At 35.1% G+C, this 18,999-nt stretch overlaps 1 protein-coding gene across 1 annotated transcript; it reads left to right on the top strand.

Moving 5' to 3' along the window:
* The first annotated feature begins 10,905 nt into the window (after nucleotides 1-10,905).
* LOC113065881 (sal-like protein 4) lies at nucleotides 10,906-18,567 on the top strand. The gene is made up of 4 exons (XM_026237436.1): nucleotides 10,906-11,182; nucleotides 13,068-15,521; nucleotides 15,606-15,910; nucleotides 16,277-18,567. Exons 1-4 carry the CDS (start codon nucleotides 11,116-11,118, stop codon nucleotides 16,697-16,699), a joined length of 3,249 nt encoding a protein of 1,082 aa, XP_026093221.1. The 5' UTR covers nucleotides 10,906-11,115; the 3' UTR covers nucleotides 16,700-18,567.
* Nucleotides 18,568-18,999: the final 432 nt, after the last annotated feature.

Raw genomic sequence — 18,999 nt, 5'->3', positions numbered from 1 at the left:
GCAACAACGTATACTGTCCTTTTTTAAATCAAGTCAATGCATCTTTGCTGAATAAAAGTACTAATTCATTTATTTATTTATTAAATCATTCTTAGCCAAAAAATGCACTTGGCAAATGTTAATATTGGATTCTGGTAACCTGCTTGAAGAAATTAAGGCATTTCATTGACCCTCAATATGACTGAGAGTTTTAATGCTGAAAAAATTATACTATGTAAGTCAATGCGGACAAGTTTGGTTATACACATTCTTCAAAATATCTTATATCAGAAGCAAGAAACACATATAGGTTTGACGGTGAGTAAATGATGACGGACTTGTCATTTTTGGGTGAACTATGCCTATAAATAGTCTTAGTGTCCAGAAGGGCTGAACCCAGGACCAGGAAGCTGCTGAGGTCAGAATCTCACTTCGCCTTTGGGCAAAATACATAATCCTCAGGTTACTTCAGACAGACTGTCTTTACAATGACAGCACCGCAGTGTACTGGTGAAACACATTAGATCAGCCACAGGCAGAGAAACTTGTAATATCAGCAACAACAATTACAGGTTGAGCTCTCTTTAAACTATGAACATGTTTCACACCCTTTTGCCACAAGCGTTGCACAATAATACTGGCCAAAAAGTTAAATGCACTCTCGCTCGGACGTAACAAAAGTTTGCCCGAGGGGAGTTCACTGCATTTACAGAGCAGCTGTCGTTCTCAATGCGCCTGTGTTTGTGAATTCAATCCAATGCAGTAATGATAGATTCTCATTCTCAAGCAGAGCTTAATGAGAGGTTTGACTCAAGAGAGCCCCGGGGACAAGTGTGTTGATTATTTGTGTGTTTTCAATCAAATCAGATTCATCAGAAAGTGTTTGCAATATATATATATATGAACTTCAAAGGATTCCAGTGCGCATGCATGCAGCTGATAGTAATACAACGCTTTCATGATGGTTTTTGTTTTCTGATTTCTCCTTTTGTTTAAGGAAGCATCAAAGAAGCTGCCTTTGATACTTTGATGTTGAGTTTCTGAACAGCTTCAGACACAGTTGTTTAATTTATATTAAATACAAGGAAAGAACTGGAGCATCACAGTGTTGTTTGAACTGAAGCACAATGTTGCTACTTGTATTGTCAAATCAAGTTAGCAGTGTTCATAATAACACAGCCATGCTAAAAAACACATGTAAATGTTTGTCTGCATGTGCAAACAAACACTTAATGTGTATTCCATCTGGATGATGGCTCTTTTTAACACTACCATTTCGATAGCAATCAAATCCCATGTGGGTGATACGTTTTAAATTTCACACCCAAATTTGCACATTTAACTCATTTCCAAATGTTTTGTGTTTATGCAGTTAAACATGGAGCTGCCAACACTAAGGTAACAGATTCAATTCCCAGGGATAATCCAGCAGAACCGGCTTTTAAAATCTTATTGATCTGTTCATTTTGGGTTAGTCTTATTATTGAACATGTGTCTTTTACAATCTGCTTAATTAATTTTAACAATACAGTTTCTTGTAACTCACTTTGACAGCATCGTGCACTAGTAACAGATGGCCGGTCATTCACAGAAAACAGGGTTGTTTGGGTCCCAATGACTTACATGTATTTAACAGAATGTTTGAAATGTATGTTTTTCCATTTCAATATCATATTTGATCTATGCATAGAAATTTAATACAATCAAAATATAATGTTGTATGTTTATATAAATGTTATATAGTACTACAAATGTTTTCATATATGTATGTGTAAATACATATATACATACATTATAATATATATATATATATATATATATATATATATATATATATATATATATATATATATATATATATATATATATATATATATATATATATATATATATATAAAATGCTGTTTCTTAAAAAATATGATGTCGGTCACTTATTACATTTTTAAAAAAAATTGGTGTCAGTAAGTTTTATATAAATTTTATAATTTAAAAAACTTTCTGTTGTAATTAATTTTAAAATGTAATTTATTCCTTTGAAGGCAAAGCTGAATTTTCAAGAAATATTTATCATTTATTAAAATGTTGAAAACTGTTTTGCTGCTTAATATATATATATATATATATATATATATATATATATATATATATATATATATATATATATATATATATATATATATATATATATATATATATATAACATATATGTAACATTATACATTTTTAATGTAACTAAGAAATCCTTGCTAAAAATGTTAACTAACCAAACTATTAATATATTTAACATTTTATCAAAAACATATATTTATGTATTTATTTGTTTATTTATTCATTTGTTTGTTTGTTTTTTTGTAATTGTTTATTATTGTTTATTTCTATGTTTTTTTTTTCAGCTCAAAACTCAGATGGGAAGCAATGATGATTGACAGTAGTCATATATGAAATAAGAAATGTGTAAGTGTGCGTGTGTGTGTGTGTGTGTGTGTGTGTGTTTGAATGGTCTGTCTAGTTTGTGAAAATGTTTTATTTGTGTCTGTATGCAGTATTTACTGAAGGTGTGTTTGGTCATTAGCATATAAGTTTACACACACAAAGCCTCCCACTTAGTCAATATTTATGCTCTTTTCTTGAGACTGCAGCCTAGATTTGAAGAGTTGACCTCCTGTGGTTTCACAGCATGAGGGTGACGGCAGGACCCTCGTGTATCTCAGTCGCGTTTCATTCGCACCCCTCCCGTATCCATCTCATATCTCCAGACACCAGCGCTGCTGCTGTTCGCTCTGACCGAGGTTAAAATATCAGAATGATTTCTGAAGGATCATGTGACACTGAAGATGCTCAAAATTCAGCTTTGATCACAGGAATACAGTATATTTCACAATACATTCAAATAGAAAACAGTGATCAAATATAATAATATTTCAGAATTGTACTGATTTTGCTGGATTTCTCATCAAATAAATGCAGCATTGGTGAGCGTTCTTTCAAAATGCACATGATATGGTTTTTAAAATGCAGCATTGATGTTTTTTATTGGCTGGAAGTCTGTTGTGTTCTTACAGCATGAGTGTTGTCCTTCATTAGGATGCTGTGACAGACAGGCATAAAGCTGATGGGGGGGTTTATGGTGAGAAGTGTCCTCAGCAGGGGTCTCTGTCCAGTGTGTGGCCCATTCTCTCCCTCACACTTTTATTGTTTGTTGATGGAAGCAGTTGTCATACTCTGGCAATAACAAAAGCAAAGCCATCACTCTGTTTATCTCTGCACAGGAACCAATGGGCAATTCTCCATTAAATTACAGCCATGTGTGGAATCCAGATGCGGCTCCCCCTCCATCCCTCACACACACACACACACACACACACACACACACACACACACACACTCATTTTGTCTTTCTTTTTTTCATGCTTGCTTGCTTTTTCTTTCTTTCTTTCTTTCTTTCTTTCTTTCTTTCTTTCTTTCTTTCTTTCTTTCTTGCTTTCTTTTTCTTTATTACTTTTATTTATTATTTCTTTAAAGGGTTAATATAATTAACTAAAATTAAGACCATAACAAATAATTTAATTGAAATTAAATGTATTTGAACTGAAAAAAAAACATATTAAATAAATAATTAATTGTTGTCTTGTTGCAAAGACAACATTTCTCATTTTCATTTTAACTTGATACACTAATAAATAATTTAATAAAAATTTAAACAAAATTAAAATGTTAAAAGAGTAGTAGAATAAAAATTATAGACTGAAAATGCATAAAATGTGCTAGAATAAAAATATAATAACATTTTAACAGAAAAATTACAAAAACACAACAAACTCACTAAAACATTATATATTTTTCATTGTTTTATCTCAATACTAAAACAATAGTTTATTTTTTCTTTGTTTCTTTCTTGCATGTGAAAACATCATACTATAAAATGTAAATAATGTGCTGTGGTGCAATAATATTTCCATACAAAATATATTTTAAATTCAGTTTCATTCAGCTTCAGAACATAAATGTAACCGGGTTAGATAAAAAAAAAAAAAAAAACATTTATATATCAGATGTTTTTATATTATTATTCTTTAGGAGTAGACACACCTGATATGATACAGTGTAAGCATTTAGAGATATAAATTTAATATGGAACAAAAAAAATAAAAAGCATAACATGGTTTTATCACATGTTTGTATTTTGGTCAATCTAATTTGAGCACAGTTTGAGACATTATTGAGCTCTCTTCTGAAACTTTAGAGGTGACCTTAGATTTTTAGGATCTTTTTCTTGGGAGAGAAATATAAAAAGGAGAAGATGAAAACCTCCAGTGCTCTCCATTTAATCTCACTGTAGCTTTCGAGAAACTATTCAATATTTATCATCTGTCAACTGCCCTTACACGTATATCTGCAGTTACACAAACAACAAGTCATGCTGAAGTTATTTGAGTTTGATTTGGCTCGTTCCACCCCCTCCTCCCCGTGATGCTCTCAGACCAATCAGCAGTTCCCTTGTTATCTTAAAAGGGTCACATCTCTCTGAGGACTTCCTGTGAGACATTCATTTGAACATTGCAGCATTGTCTCGCTTTTATTACTCAGCATTTCATCACTCTGAGATCACTTGTCAATAAAATAAGAAACCAAAGACTTCAGACGTATTGACATGTTGAATTTTGGTTTGGAATTAATCTACACTTTTTTTTTTCAGGTGCATTTAAAGATAGTTACAGTAATTTGGAAATGAAAGTTGCTGTTGTTATATTTAGATGCTTATAAAATAATGATAGCAATTTTTAAATTAAATGTTTATTTATTTTTATTTTTTGATATTCTTGTAATATTTTCCACTGACCTCATCAAACCCAGCAGATATTACTGATTCAGTGTCAAGTATGTTTTTGAAGGATTGTGTGTGTGTGTGTGTGTGTGTGAATTTATATAAAAAAAAATATTTATCTAGAAAGTAAATTATATTGATAAGTGTAATATGAGATGTACAGTATATATGATACAATTCAGTCCTCTAATTTGTGCATCAAATTTTTACCATTATATTTCCCCATCATATCATATTACTCTGTGTTTGGTTTGTTGCTTTGTTTTCTGAGTATTTTGAGTTCTATGTTAAATGAAACTTTGACTGCTGCGTTTAGATCCGTTTCATCAACTTTATTGCAACCTTACCTGTGACGTGTAGATTAAAATTTAATTAATTTTATAATAATAAAGCAAATGAAGCCAAACTCAAATCCACAAAAAAGTATAATTGAGTAATATGAAATCAATTCTAGTACTGTAAATAAAAATACAGTACTTGTACTGTAAAGGAAAAACACAGTACTCATACTGTAAATAATAATACAATATACAGTATTATTACTGTACATTAAAATACAGATACTGTAAACAATTTTACAGTAAGTTACTGGCATCCAGCTGCCAGTAAGTTACTGTAAAATTTACAGCAAACTTTTTATATATATATATATATATATATATATATATATATATATATATATATATATATATATATATAATCCGTTTTTAATATTACATTAATAGTTATTAGAAAATGTATTATTAATGATTATTATAATTATAATTATTATGATAAAAACATCATAATGACATCGTATTTTCAGGACGTATTTTCAGGAAGCGGATTTTAAAATACTAAATATATATATATATATATATATATTTTCACTATATTTAAGGTTTTATTTGTCAGGAAGGAATCTTCTTAAAATGGCAACCATTTGTATAGTAAAAAAATTATTATTAAAAAGAGAATTTTGTGGAAATATCATCATTAAATTTTCTTTCTAGCATGTAGCACCTTGTGGTTTGTATTGTAAAAAAAAAAAAAGATAAAGCAAGGCTATCAGTAAGTTTTATTTCTGCTTAAGACACCTTTGTTAAAATGCAAAAGGCACCTGTTTCATACTTCTGATCTTCAGCATCAGCGTTTTTTTTAGATGGCCTCTATAAAAAGGTCTTCGCTTGAAGTGCACTTGTAAATTGAACACATGTTCCCTGCGTCTGTGTACAACATGAAACACAAAGACCAATCAGACACTTCTGTGATTCTGACGTCAGCGTGTCACATTGGTTCCTAAACACTGTAAAGTGAAAACAAACACAAAAAGCCAATGAGAAAAGACAATCAGTTTGGATGTTTGTTTGTTTTTTAAAGAGAGAAATACATTTTTATTTAAATGTTGTGTTTTATGAAAGAAAGCATAGTTTAGCACCACCCAAAACAACTGTGGCAAGGCTGTTTCTGGATGGCGTGCCAGATGGTGATCAACATCAAACCAACAGGAACATCTGATCACTCAAAACACTCTGCAGATTAAAATGAATCATAAAACACAAAATCCCCAAATCAAACAAGCGCTTTAAGCAGCTCCTAATGTGCAAAGCGTTCAAGTTTCTTCACACTGGAATGGTTCAACTCTAAAAATAATTTGTTTAGCTCAGCGTCTGCTCTCCTCAAAGGATTAAACATACAAATAAAGATGATTTAAATAAATGGCTGGTTCAGTCGTTTGTTGCTCTCTCAGGAGAACATGGTTTTTGTTTCTGTAAACTGTTTCATCAAGGCTGAACCTCGTTTCTTTATGTTGTGACTCCAGACTGTGTTCGGCATTCATCTTCATCTGTTTTGTAACTAAACTCTGTTTGTGTGAGAGATTATGAAAGGAAGGACTCAAACCTCATATTTATATGTTTAGATAATGGCAGACATAACATAATGGATGAAAGCATATGATGTGGAGGGAGAGATGAACATGTTTATAAAATAGCTTCTAGGTGCCCAGTTTACAACATGAGCAGTTCTCATACTCTACTTGATTATTATTGATTGATATATTGGCCATTCCATGTGCGAAAACAACTTAAAAAAAAATTGAAATTACCTTGAGAATATGAAGCAATTTTTCACCTTAAGAATTATAAAAGTATAACAAGACCGATAGATAGATAGATAGATAGATAGATAGATAGATAGATAGATAGATAGATAGATAGATAGATAGATAGATAGATAGATAGATAGATAGATAGATAGATAGATAGATAGCAAGTGTGATAAATAATTATTAATTTAATAGTTTAAAATATGAGGGCGTACTTCAAGTAAATGTATTAGGTGAAAAAAGTTCTGCCGACAAAAAAAAGTTTGGGAATTCCTGAATTACATGTAAATGAGAAATAACCGTAATTTGTGCATTTTATTGTGTTTGAAAAACAAAAGCATTCCATAGACACAGTAAGGGATTGTTAAATAACCTAATAGAAAGTAATAGAAATAAAATACAATTCAAACAGAAAGTAATGATGCATTGTTGAAACATTTCGTAAAACTGAAGTGATTTTTATAAATCCAGTGGTTACATGAAGTGTGGTCACATGACTAGTGACTGATCTGTGTGTGAACGTCCACAAAACTGGAAGACTTTTTAAAGCGGCATACTATTTTAGAAAAGGAACATTTTAAAGAAGAAAAAGAAGAATGAAGCAGAATCAGTAAATTATGAATAATACTCAATTTTTGCAATCTGACTACATAATCTAGATTACATCTAGTCAGTTACTATATATATAAGATGTTTTATATCAATCACTCTGAGACATTAATCAGTACTGTCACATTATATTGACTCTGTGTTTCTGCCAGCTTTATCCCAGAATCATAACCATCAGTCCATGTAACATTAATCAATGCACTTACAAAACAGCATTTTCTAAGAATAAACAGAAAAATACACGTTCACAAAAAAAACTATGCATGACATTACTTTCCATAAATATTCCAAGCCTGGAAATGCAAAAAAAAAAAAAAAAAAAAAAAAAAAAAAGAAAGAAAATCTGATTGTTTTTGCATATTTCTCAACTGCTTGAATTAGCCTGCTTTAATACAGGAAAATATTTTTTTTATCTTCACAACTGGACATTCCCCAATCATAAAACAAAAACCCCATATGTCCATCTGGGAGAAATATAAGATGAGACCTTTCTCATTCCCACCGTCCTGGATTTATGACTCAGCTCTCACAAAGTGAGAATTGTTTAGTTTGAACACAACAGGAACACTGAAGCTAAGCAAAGTTTCTTATTGCCGTCATAAAGCGTCTAGACTGCACACCCCTCCTTTCTGCACCTTCAGTCTGTGCGTGATAGGCATTTGTTTTTACAAAATATATAGAGTCCTCTTTGTGTCCCGATGGACAGACGGTCCATGACTGGCAAGGCTGGTTGTGATTAGCTGGACAAAAATAAAACTTGATCTTAAATTATTGTGATTTTTCCAGTCCTATTGTGTTTGTAACACTCTTAAAAGCAAAGGTTGTTTATTAGGATTGATGATTCCATGAGGAACCTTTCCATTGGAATGAAGGTTTTGGAAAATTGCTCTTAAGATTATTAAAATGTCCTTCAAACTAATAATAATTATTTCAAGAACTGTTTACTGAAAGGTTCTTTGGCCACCCAAAATGGTTCTTCTATTGCATCACTGTTAAAATCTTTATTTTTAATAATACACTCTTTAAAATAAACCCTCTTCACTGGTTTCTTTGGTTCCGTGAAGAACCTTTAACAACATCTTTGGAACCTTTCCATTCCACAAAAAGTTCTTTATGCACTCTTAAAAATTAAGTTCTTTATTGACATCAATGAAAAAACGTTTAAAATCCATGCAACATTTCCATTAGACAAAAGGTCCTTAGACTGTTAAAATGTTTCTTTTAACTGTTCACTAAAAGGTTTTTTAGGAAACCAAAAATAGTTCTTCTATGGCTATTTTTTAAAAGTGAATGTCTGCATTAAGGTATTCCAACAATGCAAAGTTAAGCATTTTCCCAAACACCTAGCAGCCAGATTCTGGAAAGATGGGTGAGTCACAGCGTTTGCTTTAACCTCCACTGACTCCACTGACTGATTTTAATGGATACGACACTTACAAGTCTAGATTGGTGAAATGGATTGAAAATATTCTTTCTTCCTGCTCTCCTAAGTCAGTGAGGCCCTCCATTAAGTTTAAGGACATCAATCTCCTCCGGTGTAAGGCATATACACAGCTGACGGTGAGATGTGTGGGGGGTGATGCTCTATCTTCTTTTGAGAAAAGCTATGAATTCTTTCGCACCCTCAAAGCACTTGCCATTCTCACATTGCCCTATGAAAAAAAGGGGGTGGGAGGGAAGAGGGGTTTAAAAAAATCTCTGCCCATTCTGAGCTGGGAAATTTACAAAGCCATAGCTGTCCAATGCAGAACAGGATGTGCCAATTGGTGCATGCTTTAAAAGCAGTTACTGACACATCTGATGTACTGAGATTATCCAGAGAAAAGCAAAGCATATTGTTAGCCTCTGAAAGGCTGGTTGTGTGCGTTAAATATGATGGAAGCCGGGCCATTTGCATTAAAAGCAGAGTCAAGAAATTATAAGCAAATGCATCTGACTTCACTGTTCAGTGTCTGCAAACACATGACTCATACGCCGCCTTATCCAGTAATCGTCTGGCATCTATGATACATCCTGACTAAAAACAAACAGAAACTAAAAAAACTCCACTGACCAGTGCTTATTTTTATATCCAGTAAGTGACATTATAAAAAAATATGTATATATTGAAGCTTTTGGTATATATTGCGTCTCGCATTAAGATATTTGGTAATTTTGGTTATAGAAACCCTTAAAATCATCAACACTCACTCACTCACACTCACACACACACCACACACACACACACACACACACACACACATATACTGTAAATAACATTTTGTCTGTTATTGTTTGTTTCCCCACTTTTATCATAGTTTTATCATAACAAAATATTTGGAAATCACCAGTGTGAATAGGAATTGTTTGTTTTCCTTCCAAGAGTATTTCCATAAAAAAATTGTATTTTAAACCTAAAAAAATATGATACATTGATACAGATATTAGAAATATATCACAAAACAAAACAGAACTGCATTCCATTAATACCAAAACTTCAAACAAGAATATAATACAATTATTAAACATCTAAAAAACATTAATATTTTCACCATTTGATTTTTATTTTTATACATATCCCATATATATATATTATATATATATATATATATAGTTATATATATATATATATATATATATATATATATATATATATATATATATATATATATATATATAACACTATTTTAAATATAAAAAGAATCTTTCTTAATATCCCCATGTTCCATGGGTTTTATGGTTGCTTTACATACTGCCATTTGAATTAACTAAACTGCTGTTTTTTCATCATTTCTCCTTCAACATTTGCATTATATTTACTTGTCTGCTCTTCATTCATTCATTCCACATATGAGTACAGTGTGACAGGCAGGTCTTTGTGTTTAATGTGATGAATTAATGTCAGTTGCAATTTCCATATTTAAATCACAGAGTGAACCACGCACAGATTTGTCTTTATGTACACTGAAAAAATACATTTTGTTAGCTTCATTTAGAATCAAGAACATCTTTATATTTTTTCAGGCTTTTATTCAAAACAGAAGATACAGTACTGTAAAAACTGAAAACACAATTCAAATTTCATGATTTATTAATACATAAGATAAAGGCTATAAATACATAAAGCGAGACTCACAAATGTCCATTTAAAATATGTTAAATAAAAATACAATCTAAGATATCAATATTCATACAATAGTTAGGCTTTAAGAAAAAAATTATAATAAATGAAATAGCTAGTGTTCTAAAATAATTAGTTTTTTTCTCCCGCCTGCACACTTGCTTCCCCTCCTCTCTCTCTCTCTCTCTCTCTCTCTCTCTCTCTCTCTCTATCTCTGTCTCTTTCTCTCTAGCATCACTTTTCCCTCCCTCTTTCTCTCTTTCACATCTCCTCCCCCTTTCTCTCGACTCTGCAGTTCTCATCAATGAAGCCTCATTTGAATAATGCGCGAGCACTTTGGACCGGAGCCAATCAGCTGTCAGAAGAGCATGATAAATCGCAATGCATTATTGATAATAATAATTACTTTGACATGCGCATTTCTACTCGAGGGGCTAATTTCCCCCAACCTGGAGAATTTCTAAAGGAGAGGGACTAAATAGTCTTACTATTCGCCCCTGATGGTTGTAGGTTACCATGTCGAGGCGCAAGCAATCCAAACCACAGCATATCAATTCAGACGATCCCGCTTCGACACAAAATGGTAAGTTTGAGATGACACAAAACTTTGTTTTTATTTATTTTATTGCTCGTGTAGCCTACTGTAGATTATTTGTTTCATTTAATATCTGAAATATGAAATTATGCGTCAGTTGGATCACAACGAGCTTTATAAATCGTTAAATCAAAAAAAAAAACGACATTAAATTAGTTACAAATGCGCTGAAACTTTGATGAATGTCTACTATCGCAGCAACTTCACTTGAGTTTTAAGAAAGAGGGTGGTTTGCTTCATTGTTGTTTTGTTTGTTTGTTAATTGTTTAGCTTATCTGATGTTTACGTATTTGCGATTTACGATGTCAGATATTTATCGGCGTTTTTATATTCGTCGAGTCAGCGACTTCTTGTTTTCTTACTTTTTGGTGAGTGTCGTAATTAAAAAAAAAAACTATAATATTAAATTATTTTTCTATTTAGAGAAAGTGGAAATATTATTGAGCTTTTAAGAATGCTTGAAAAAAAAAAACTCGTTAAATGTGTTTCTGCTTTGATCAGTTTTATCACTGGCTGATAAATGTACACGTATTTTCCAGACTATGCTCGTGTGTTAATATTTGATGTGGCGTTCTGGTATCACTGACCACTGTTAAACAAAGGTGCTCAACAGGTCGGCATGAAATGTGAGTCGCGAACAAGCTTGACCAGAGCAATAAATCCCCCACAGTTTCTTTTGGTTGCATATGGACAAGTGGATGGGGGATGGAAATGAAGTTGTGTGTAATGGGGGTGTAAATGTAAACTACATGACTCTTTTCACGACATACTGAAATGTGGTCATTCGTAAATAATGTATATAGATGTGCTTGTTAGACTGGGAAATGGGGTTTGTTTGTCTTGTTTGCTTTAAGTTGATTTTATTAAGTTTTGTTATATAACATAGCATGTTGAATTCTCTTTCAGTTAAGGTACAATCAGTGTGCAACACTGAAGGTATCAGCAAAGATACATTATATGCCTTGTTCATTGATCAAACGCCCCCACGTGGTGAGCTTTATACAGCGCAGGGTTTACAGTGTGTCCGTCCAATTGTCTAACCCTAAACAAATGGTTGAAACATGATTCATTTCTGGAATAATTTGTTTTAATAAAACCATTTTAAGGTTTTGTTTGCATCTCCACTGATTCTTTAGACATATAAGATGCAATCAATGGCAATGTTTTTTTTAATAGCTAACTAACTCTTGTTTGCTTTCTCAAATGGATGTGCTGGTTGGTTGACTGCTGGCTCTGTGAGCAATGCAACTTGTTTTCTTTACTATTTAAGTTGTCTAGTGAACAATTTTCACTGTCAGAATGTTAACCGGTGGTCTTTCCCATTCATAAGAGATGATGAAATTTGCATTTAACAATGGCCCTGTTAAAAGGCCCTTCCTAATGGTGCTGCAGCTTAATTTGATTTGTTTAGCATTTCATTAGAGCTGCATAACATATGATGTGCTGTTTATATATTAGGAATAGATGATTGAGGAGGAAGTTTATATTTTATATAGCTTTTTGTATTGGTAAATCTTTCTAGTACAATTTGGGTATTTATTTTTGAACATGTTGTAAATGCTGTCCTCATCTGCATAACTGAATAGCTGTGAATGTGGCTGCTTAAAAAATCAACTGAAGTTTATGTAACATCTGTTTTTCCCAATGTTAAACATCTGTTTTGTGCAAATTAAAATCCAATTATGCCACTAATTTCAGAACATAAGTAAAATAGGACTGTGTATATTTCATTACAACACTTTATGCGTTATCTTTTCAATAATGCATACTGATAACATTATATTTATCTATAATTTGTTCCATATTTACTGCACATTTATCCTTGGGTCTTGAATATTAAGTCCATCTCTTGAACTTTTTCTCTTTGGTGCAGGGATCTTGCACAACGTTCAAGGTGAGGATGATGGCAATGATTCTAAGAGGCGACGATCAGAGGAGACGAGGGTTTGCGACAAATGTTGCGCGGAGTTCTTCGATGAGGCAGAGTTTCTCGAACATGAGAGAAATTGCACTAAGAGTCAGCAGGTGGTGATCATGAAAGATGGCGATGGGAGTGGAGTGACCCCTGATTTCTCCCAGCATTCTCCGGGTGATTTCCTGGGAAATCAGTCTACCAGTAATTCACATTCAAAGCATAGTGCAGAGTCTGAGGAAATGATGGAAGGAGAGATCATGCTGAACCAGGATGACCCCTCAAATCACCATCAAGATTTGTCTGGCAGTTCAGATGTGGGGTACATTGTATCTTCCAAATTGCAAGACTCTGTGACTCTGGAGTCCATGGCTTCTACTAAAGTTGCTGTAACACAACAGTCATCCAGTTCGTTGAATCAGAAGTCTCCTCCCACACAACCACACGAAGATGCCTTTTTTGCAATCCCCATGATCCTGGAACAGCTGGTCAGTCTCCAGCAGCAACAACTGCAGCAGATTCAGCTAACCGAGCAGATACGCATCCAGGTGGCCATGATGGCACCTCAGAGTTTCCATTCCGCACTGGGTGCCGCTGTGGATCCACTGAAAGCACTGGGTGCACATTTATCACAGCAGCTTTCAGCCGCAGCTGCCCTCATTGGCAAACGGATGGGCTCCCAGAACTTGTCCTTGGAAGCCTTAAAACAAGCCAAGCTACCTCAGTCTGCCACCATCCCCACATCCCTAACTGGAGGTTTGGTCTCCGTGCCCTTAAAAGCAGACTTGAAAGGACTTCCCGATTTAGCTAGCCGACTTCCAGCGCTGCTTCCTCAATCCCCAGGGGTCATGGGATTACAGAGTCCCTTTAATACCCTTGCAACAAGCATAGATTCCTCTAAAAAGGCAAAAAATAAGATCCCTGGCATGTTGGAGTCAAATATGGTCTCTGGTGAACCTATGTTCAGGCACAAATGCAAATTCTGTGGGAAGACATTTGGAAATGACAGCGCTCTACAAATCCACTTACGCTCACACACTGGCGAAAGGCCCTTTAAATGCAACATCTGTGGAAACCGTTTCACAACCAAAGGAAACCTTAAAGTGCATTTCCAGAGGCACAAAGAAAAATACCCACACATCAAGATGAATCCATATCCCGTACCAGAACACCTTGACAACATGCCAACAAACAGTGGCATCCCTTATGGCATGTCCATGCCCATAGATGAAAACAGTTTTGTGGACACCAAACCAGTGCTGGGGCTTCCCTCGACAAGTCTCCATCCACCAGTGCTCCAAGGATTCAAGCCCTCATATGATATTCCAGTAGGTGGGGACCTCTACTCCCAGAGGCCTTCTTCATCTGGCAGCGACGGTGCATCCATTTCTTCTGGCATGTTTGGTCAGGAGATGGCGGGACTGGATCAAGGCAAAGATTCCTCTGATTCATTGCACCACATAAACGGTAATGGTCTATCTGGCGAAAATGGCTCTGATACTGCAAAACTTCAGCAGATGGTGGATGGCTTGGATAAGAAGACAAATGACCCCAATGAATGTGTTATTTGTCATCGAGTGCTGAGCTGCCAAAGTTCCCTCAAAATGCATTACCGCACACACACTGGTGAGCGACCGCACAAATGCAAAATCTGTGGCAGGGCTTTCTCCACCAAGGGCAACCTTAAAGCTCATTATGGTGTTCATAGGGCCAACACTCTCCTTAAAATGCAACACTCTTGTCCTATTTGTCATAAGAAGTTCACCAATGCAGTTGTACTTCAGCAGCATATTCGTATGCACATGGGTGGCCAGATTCCCAACACCCCTCTCCCAGAGAATCAGTTCGAAAGTCCTGAAGCACTGGATGCTAGCATGACTGAGGAAAAGAACATTGACTCCACTGGCCACGAAGAGAGTATGGAAGAGCAAGACTTGGATTTGGACAATCAGGAGAAGCTGAACCTCTCTACAGAGCCCCAGCCTGCTGACAAAGATCAGGCTTTCCAAGGTCCACCACCTATGCTTACAGGCATTGCCGCCCTGGAGAACCACATGATGAGCCTCACCTCTGCACTGAACCTGCAACGACAAAGCAGCACTGCTTCTGAGAGTGATGGTGGACTGAAAGATTCCCCTTCAGGGTCTGGAGAAATGGATTACAAGAACGGCCACAGTCCAGCTGTGTCAGATTCTGTGTCCTTTCACTCTTTGTCCCCTAGAGACGGTCCCCTGAGCAATGGACAATCAAAATCACCAGAATCCACAAACCCAGATGATGGAGTAAAATCCAGACCTGACTCTGATGCACCTCAAGATTTTAGCGAAAACAGTGGCGCACTGGACTTGACGTCAAGTTTTAACCCAAAACCTATCAAAGAGGAGCCAGGCTTGTCCATCTCCAATGGCGAACATGGTACGTTTTGTTATTTTCAACATGCTTAACATGGCACCGACATTTCCTCTTGATGTTTTACCTATACGTTTTCTTCTCTCTTAGGTTCCAGTCAGTTACCATTTGTGAGGGTGCCTCCAAATCTGGTCAAACTGGAGATGCAGATTCCTCCTGAGACTCCCATAGGTGCTCACGGCCTCTACAGCTCCCAACTGCCCCAAGGAGCTACCACTCCTCCAGTTACTTCTGGTGCTCCTCGTCGCACCTCCAAGCAGCATCTCTGCAATATCTGTGGGAAGAACTTTTCATCGGCAAGCGCCCTGCAAATCCATGAACGTACACACACGGGCGAGAAGCCATTCATTTGCACAATTTGTGGCAGGGCTTTCACAACAAAGGGAAACCTTAAGGTGAAGATGTTTTCTAGACTTCAGATTTTGTCAGTGAATTAATTTGAAAATTAGGACTTCATTTACCATACGCACCTCATCAGTAAATCCAGTTCTGTGACTAGTATTAAATCTCCAGCACTTGCTTTCAGATGTTTTCACAAGTTACAAAAACCACCTTCATTATAGCAGGCGATTCATTGCTGATAATGAACTCGATATTGCGTTTCTTGTGAACTATAGCTCTGTTTAGTAAATGCCGCTCCATTTGAAAGCACATGCTTGATCCTACAAAAACGCATTTGAGTTATCATGCAGCCCTATTGAAAACTAATATCTTGTGTATATTGCAGCAACTCTTACTGACTCTTGTTTCCTATTTTACAGGTGCATGTTGGGACCCACATGTGGAATAATACAGCAAGGCGAGGTCAACGCCTCTCGTTGGATAACCCAGTAGCTTTAATGGCCATGGGCACAGAGTCCAAGATGAAACCAGACATGCTGCCACCCCCAAAGGATTTGATTCCCCCACCAATTAATTTCAACCCATCAATGTGGAACCAGTATGCAGTTGCCTTCACAAATGGGCTGACCATGAAGACCAATGAGATTTCAGTCATCCAAAATGGAGGCGTTCCTCTCCCAGGAGGTCTCGCTGGAGGTCCTTTAGTGGGCTCTACTGGGGGAATAACAAAGATTGAGACTTCTCAGATGGGCATCCCTGGCACAATTGCAGAAATGGAAAAGAATGGCTCTGATAGCATAGCAAAATTTCCACATTTTATGGAGGAGGGTAAAGTGAATTAGATGGTGAAATGACTACAGACAGATGTTCCCAATCAACGGCCTGCATTGTGCTAATGAGTAGGCTTAAATGTTAGGAATTGGGCTATTTATTAATTCAGTCCTTAGTTGGTACAACCAATTCCTACATGTAACGTTGCATTTAAGAAGTTGCAAATTTACATACACTTGTTAAATGAGCCTCGACCCTAAAATGGGCCATGCCTTCCTTTTTGGACTCTTATATGCTATCGATTACTTCTAGTTGAATCTGATCTAACTACTGTAGTTTTTCTTTTCCTTCTCTCTCTAATATATGCGGGTATTTTGTTTCTAGAATTGAATGTAAATCTTACTTGAAATAGCTTTATTCCAGAGCAGTCTCATTAGTGAATGGGGTACTCTTTGTGAGTTGCATTTGGCTCAGCTCTATGACCCTCAGGAAGATCTCAGCCACAGGTGACCTGAGATCTCCATGTTTTAAGTTTAACATCTTGTTTATCTCTGCTTGACTACACATAGTCCTGTTGTTAGTTGTGTTCCATTTAAAGTTCACTAGTCACAAATAACATGCATTGCAAAGGTGTTCGTGGAATACATGCCTAGATAAATTGACCGTTCCACACAATCTACTGAAAATTTGTTTCAATGATGGACATAATGAGTAGTTATAGTATAGGTTTGTTTTGATTTCACTAAGTTATTATAAATTGTTTGACCTATAGTTTCTATTTGCGCTTAATACCAAAAAATATTTTGCTAAGTGCCTGTCTTGGAGTGCTTTTCTCCTTCTCATCTGCCCCCCCCCCCCCTTTAAACCCTTGCCCTCTCAAAAGACACCACAGGATTGTAATAAAGGCCTTTCTTTTATTTAGACCAAAATATGCTATTTTTTCCATTCAGCTATAGCTTTTTCAAAAAGTAATTGTTCCTCTTAGAACGTTGATTTAATTTGGTGGTAGTTTTCTTGCTTTGTCATCTTTTTCAAATATTAGATTGTGTCGCTTTAATTTGAGACCTTTTAATAGGAGGTCAAAAGGCCTAATCATTCCTTGCACTTTATTTTTCCTCATTCTGCTAAGATCTGATGTAAACCAGGCATATGTCATTTATTCAAGGAACCTTTTTTTGTTTCTTGGGCTCGTCATTTAGAGATCATTTGCTTGCTTTCTGCCGTTTTAGGACCCACTGAGTTTTAGAATTCTGTAAATTTGCCATTTACCATGCATTTTATACTTGTGAGCTAAGCAGGCATGCCTATCTTGTCTCAGAACATCAGCAGTCATTCTAATCCGGGGAAAGAGTCATGGTTTGCTTCCCAGTTGTGTATTGTTGTGGGGAAATGTTTTTGAGATCGTAGTCGTGCATTCTTGAGTTAAAGGAATGAACTTGTGTGTATGCACACAGAGTAACTAAACCTTAGAGACTTAACGCTGGTCAAATTTCTACCTCATTTAGAATAAATATTTTTTTCTTTTTTTTTTTTTTTTTTTTTTTTTTTTTTTGGCATTGTGTTTGGAGTTATGGTTGCATTGTGCCCCCGTAACCTGCTGATTTCTGTAAAATAATGAATGTATCCCCAGACACTTTGCACAACATTTGTTCAGAATGGGCAGACCCCTCCTGTAAATCCTCCTCCTAATATGCATTTACCAAGTTGTGCCTTTTTTTTTCTAGATGTAAAAAAAAAAAAAAAAAAAAATGGTTGTATCATCTCTTGAAAAAATGGGGTCATGTCTGTATGATTGTTCAAATGTTGAGTCTGTTTTAGGCTTGTTTACAATGTAGACTTTTTTTTTTTTTTTGTAAATGTTTGCTTTTGTTTTTTTCCATTTCTGTTCTGATATTTTGAGAATAAAAACAAGGATGACTTTTCCAAAACTTTGTCTAAATCAACATGCAGTCGTTACTGTTATAGGAACAATTGATGATACTCCAATGTACTTTCAAGAATGCAGTGGAACTACTATGGTAACTTTAGATTTTTTTATTTATTTATTTATTTATTTACAAGTCCTTTACAAGAAAACCATAGTATTAGCATGGTTTATGTATATTTTACATGTTTTAATGTAAAAAAAAATGTAATCACTATCACTTTGGAATTATAAGGTTATGAGCAGTTTCAAATATTGTGCTTAAAAGTTTTTGCATTCCATATAATGATATGGAGAACAAGTCTTTCATACCTCAGTCTAATATAAGTTCTCACAGAATAAGGATAGGCATAGAACAAAGTTATGACAGAAATGGTAGATAGAATCTTCTAAATCCATGTTGAAAGCTTGACTAACTTCTGTTTTAGGCGCAAATTTGTTCAACAT

Source organism: Carassius auratus, chromosome 48 (assembly GCF_003368295.1).
Source record: "Carassius auratus strain Wakin chromosome 48, ASM336829v1, whole genome shotgun sequence".
Taxonomy (NCBI): domain Eukaryota; kingdom Metazoa; phylum Chordata; class Actinopteri; order Cypriniformes; family Cyprinidae; genus Carassius; species Carassius auratus.
Note: the sequence above shows the minus strand (reverse complement) of the source record. Positions and strands in the feature narration are given on the sequence as shown.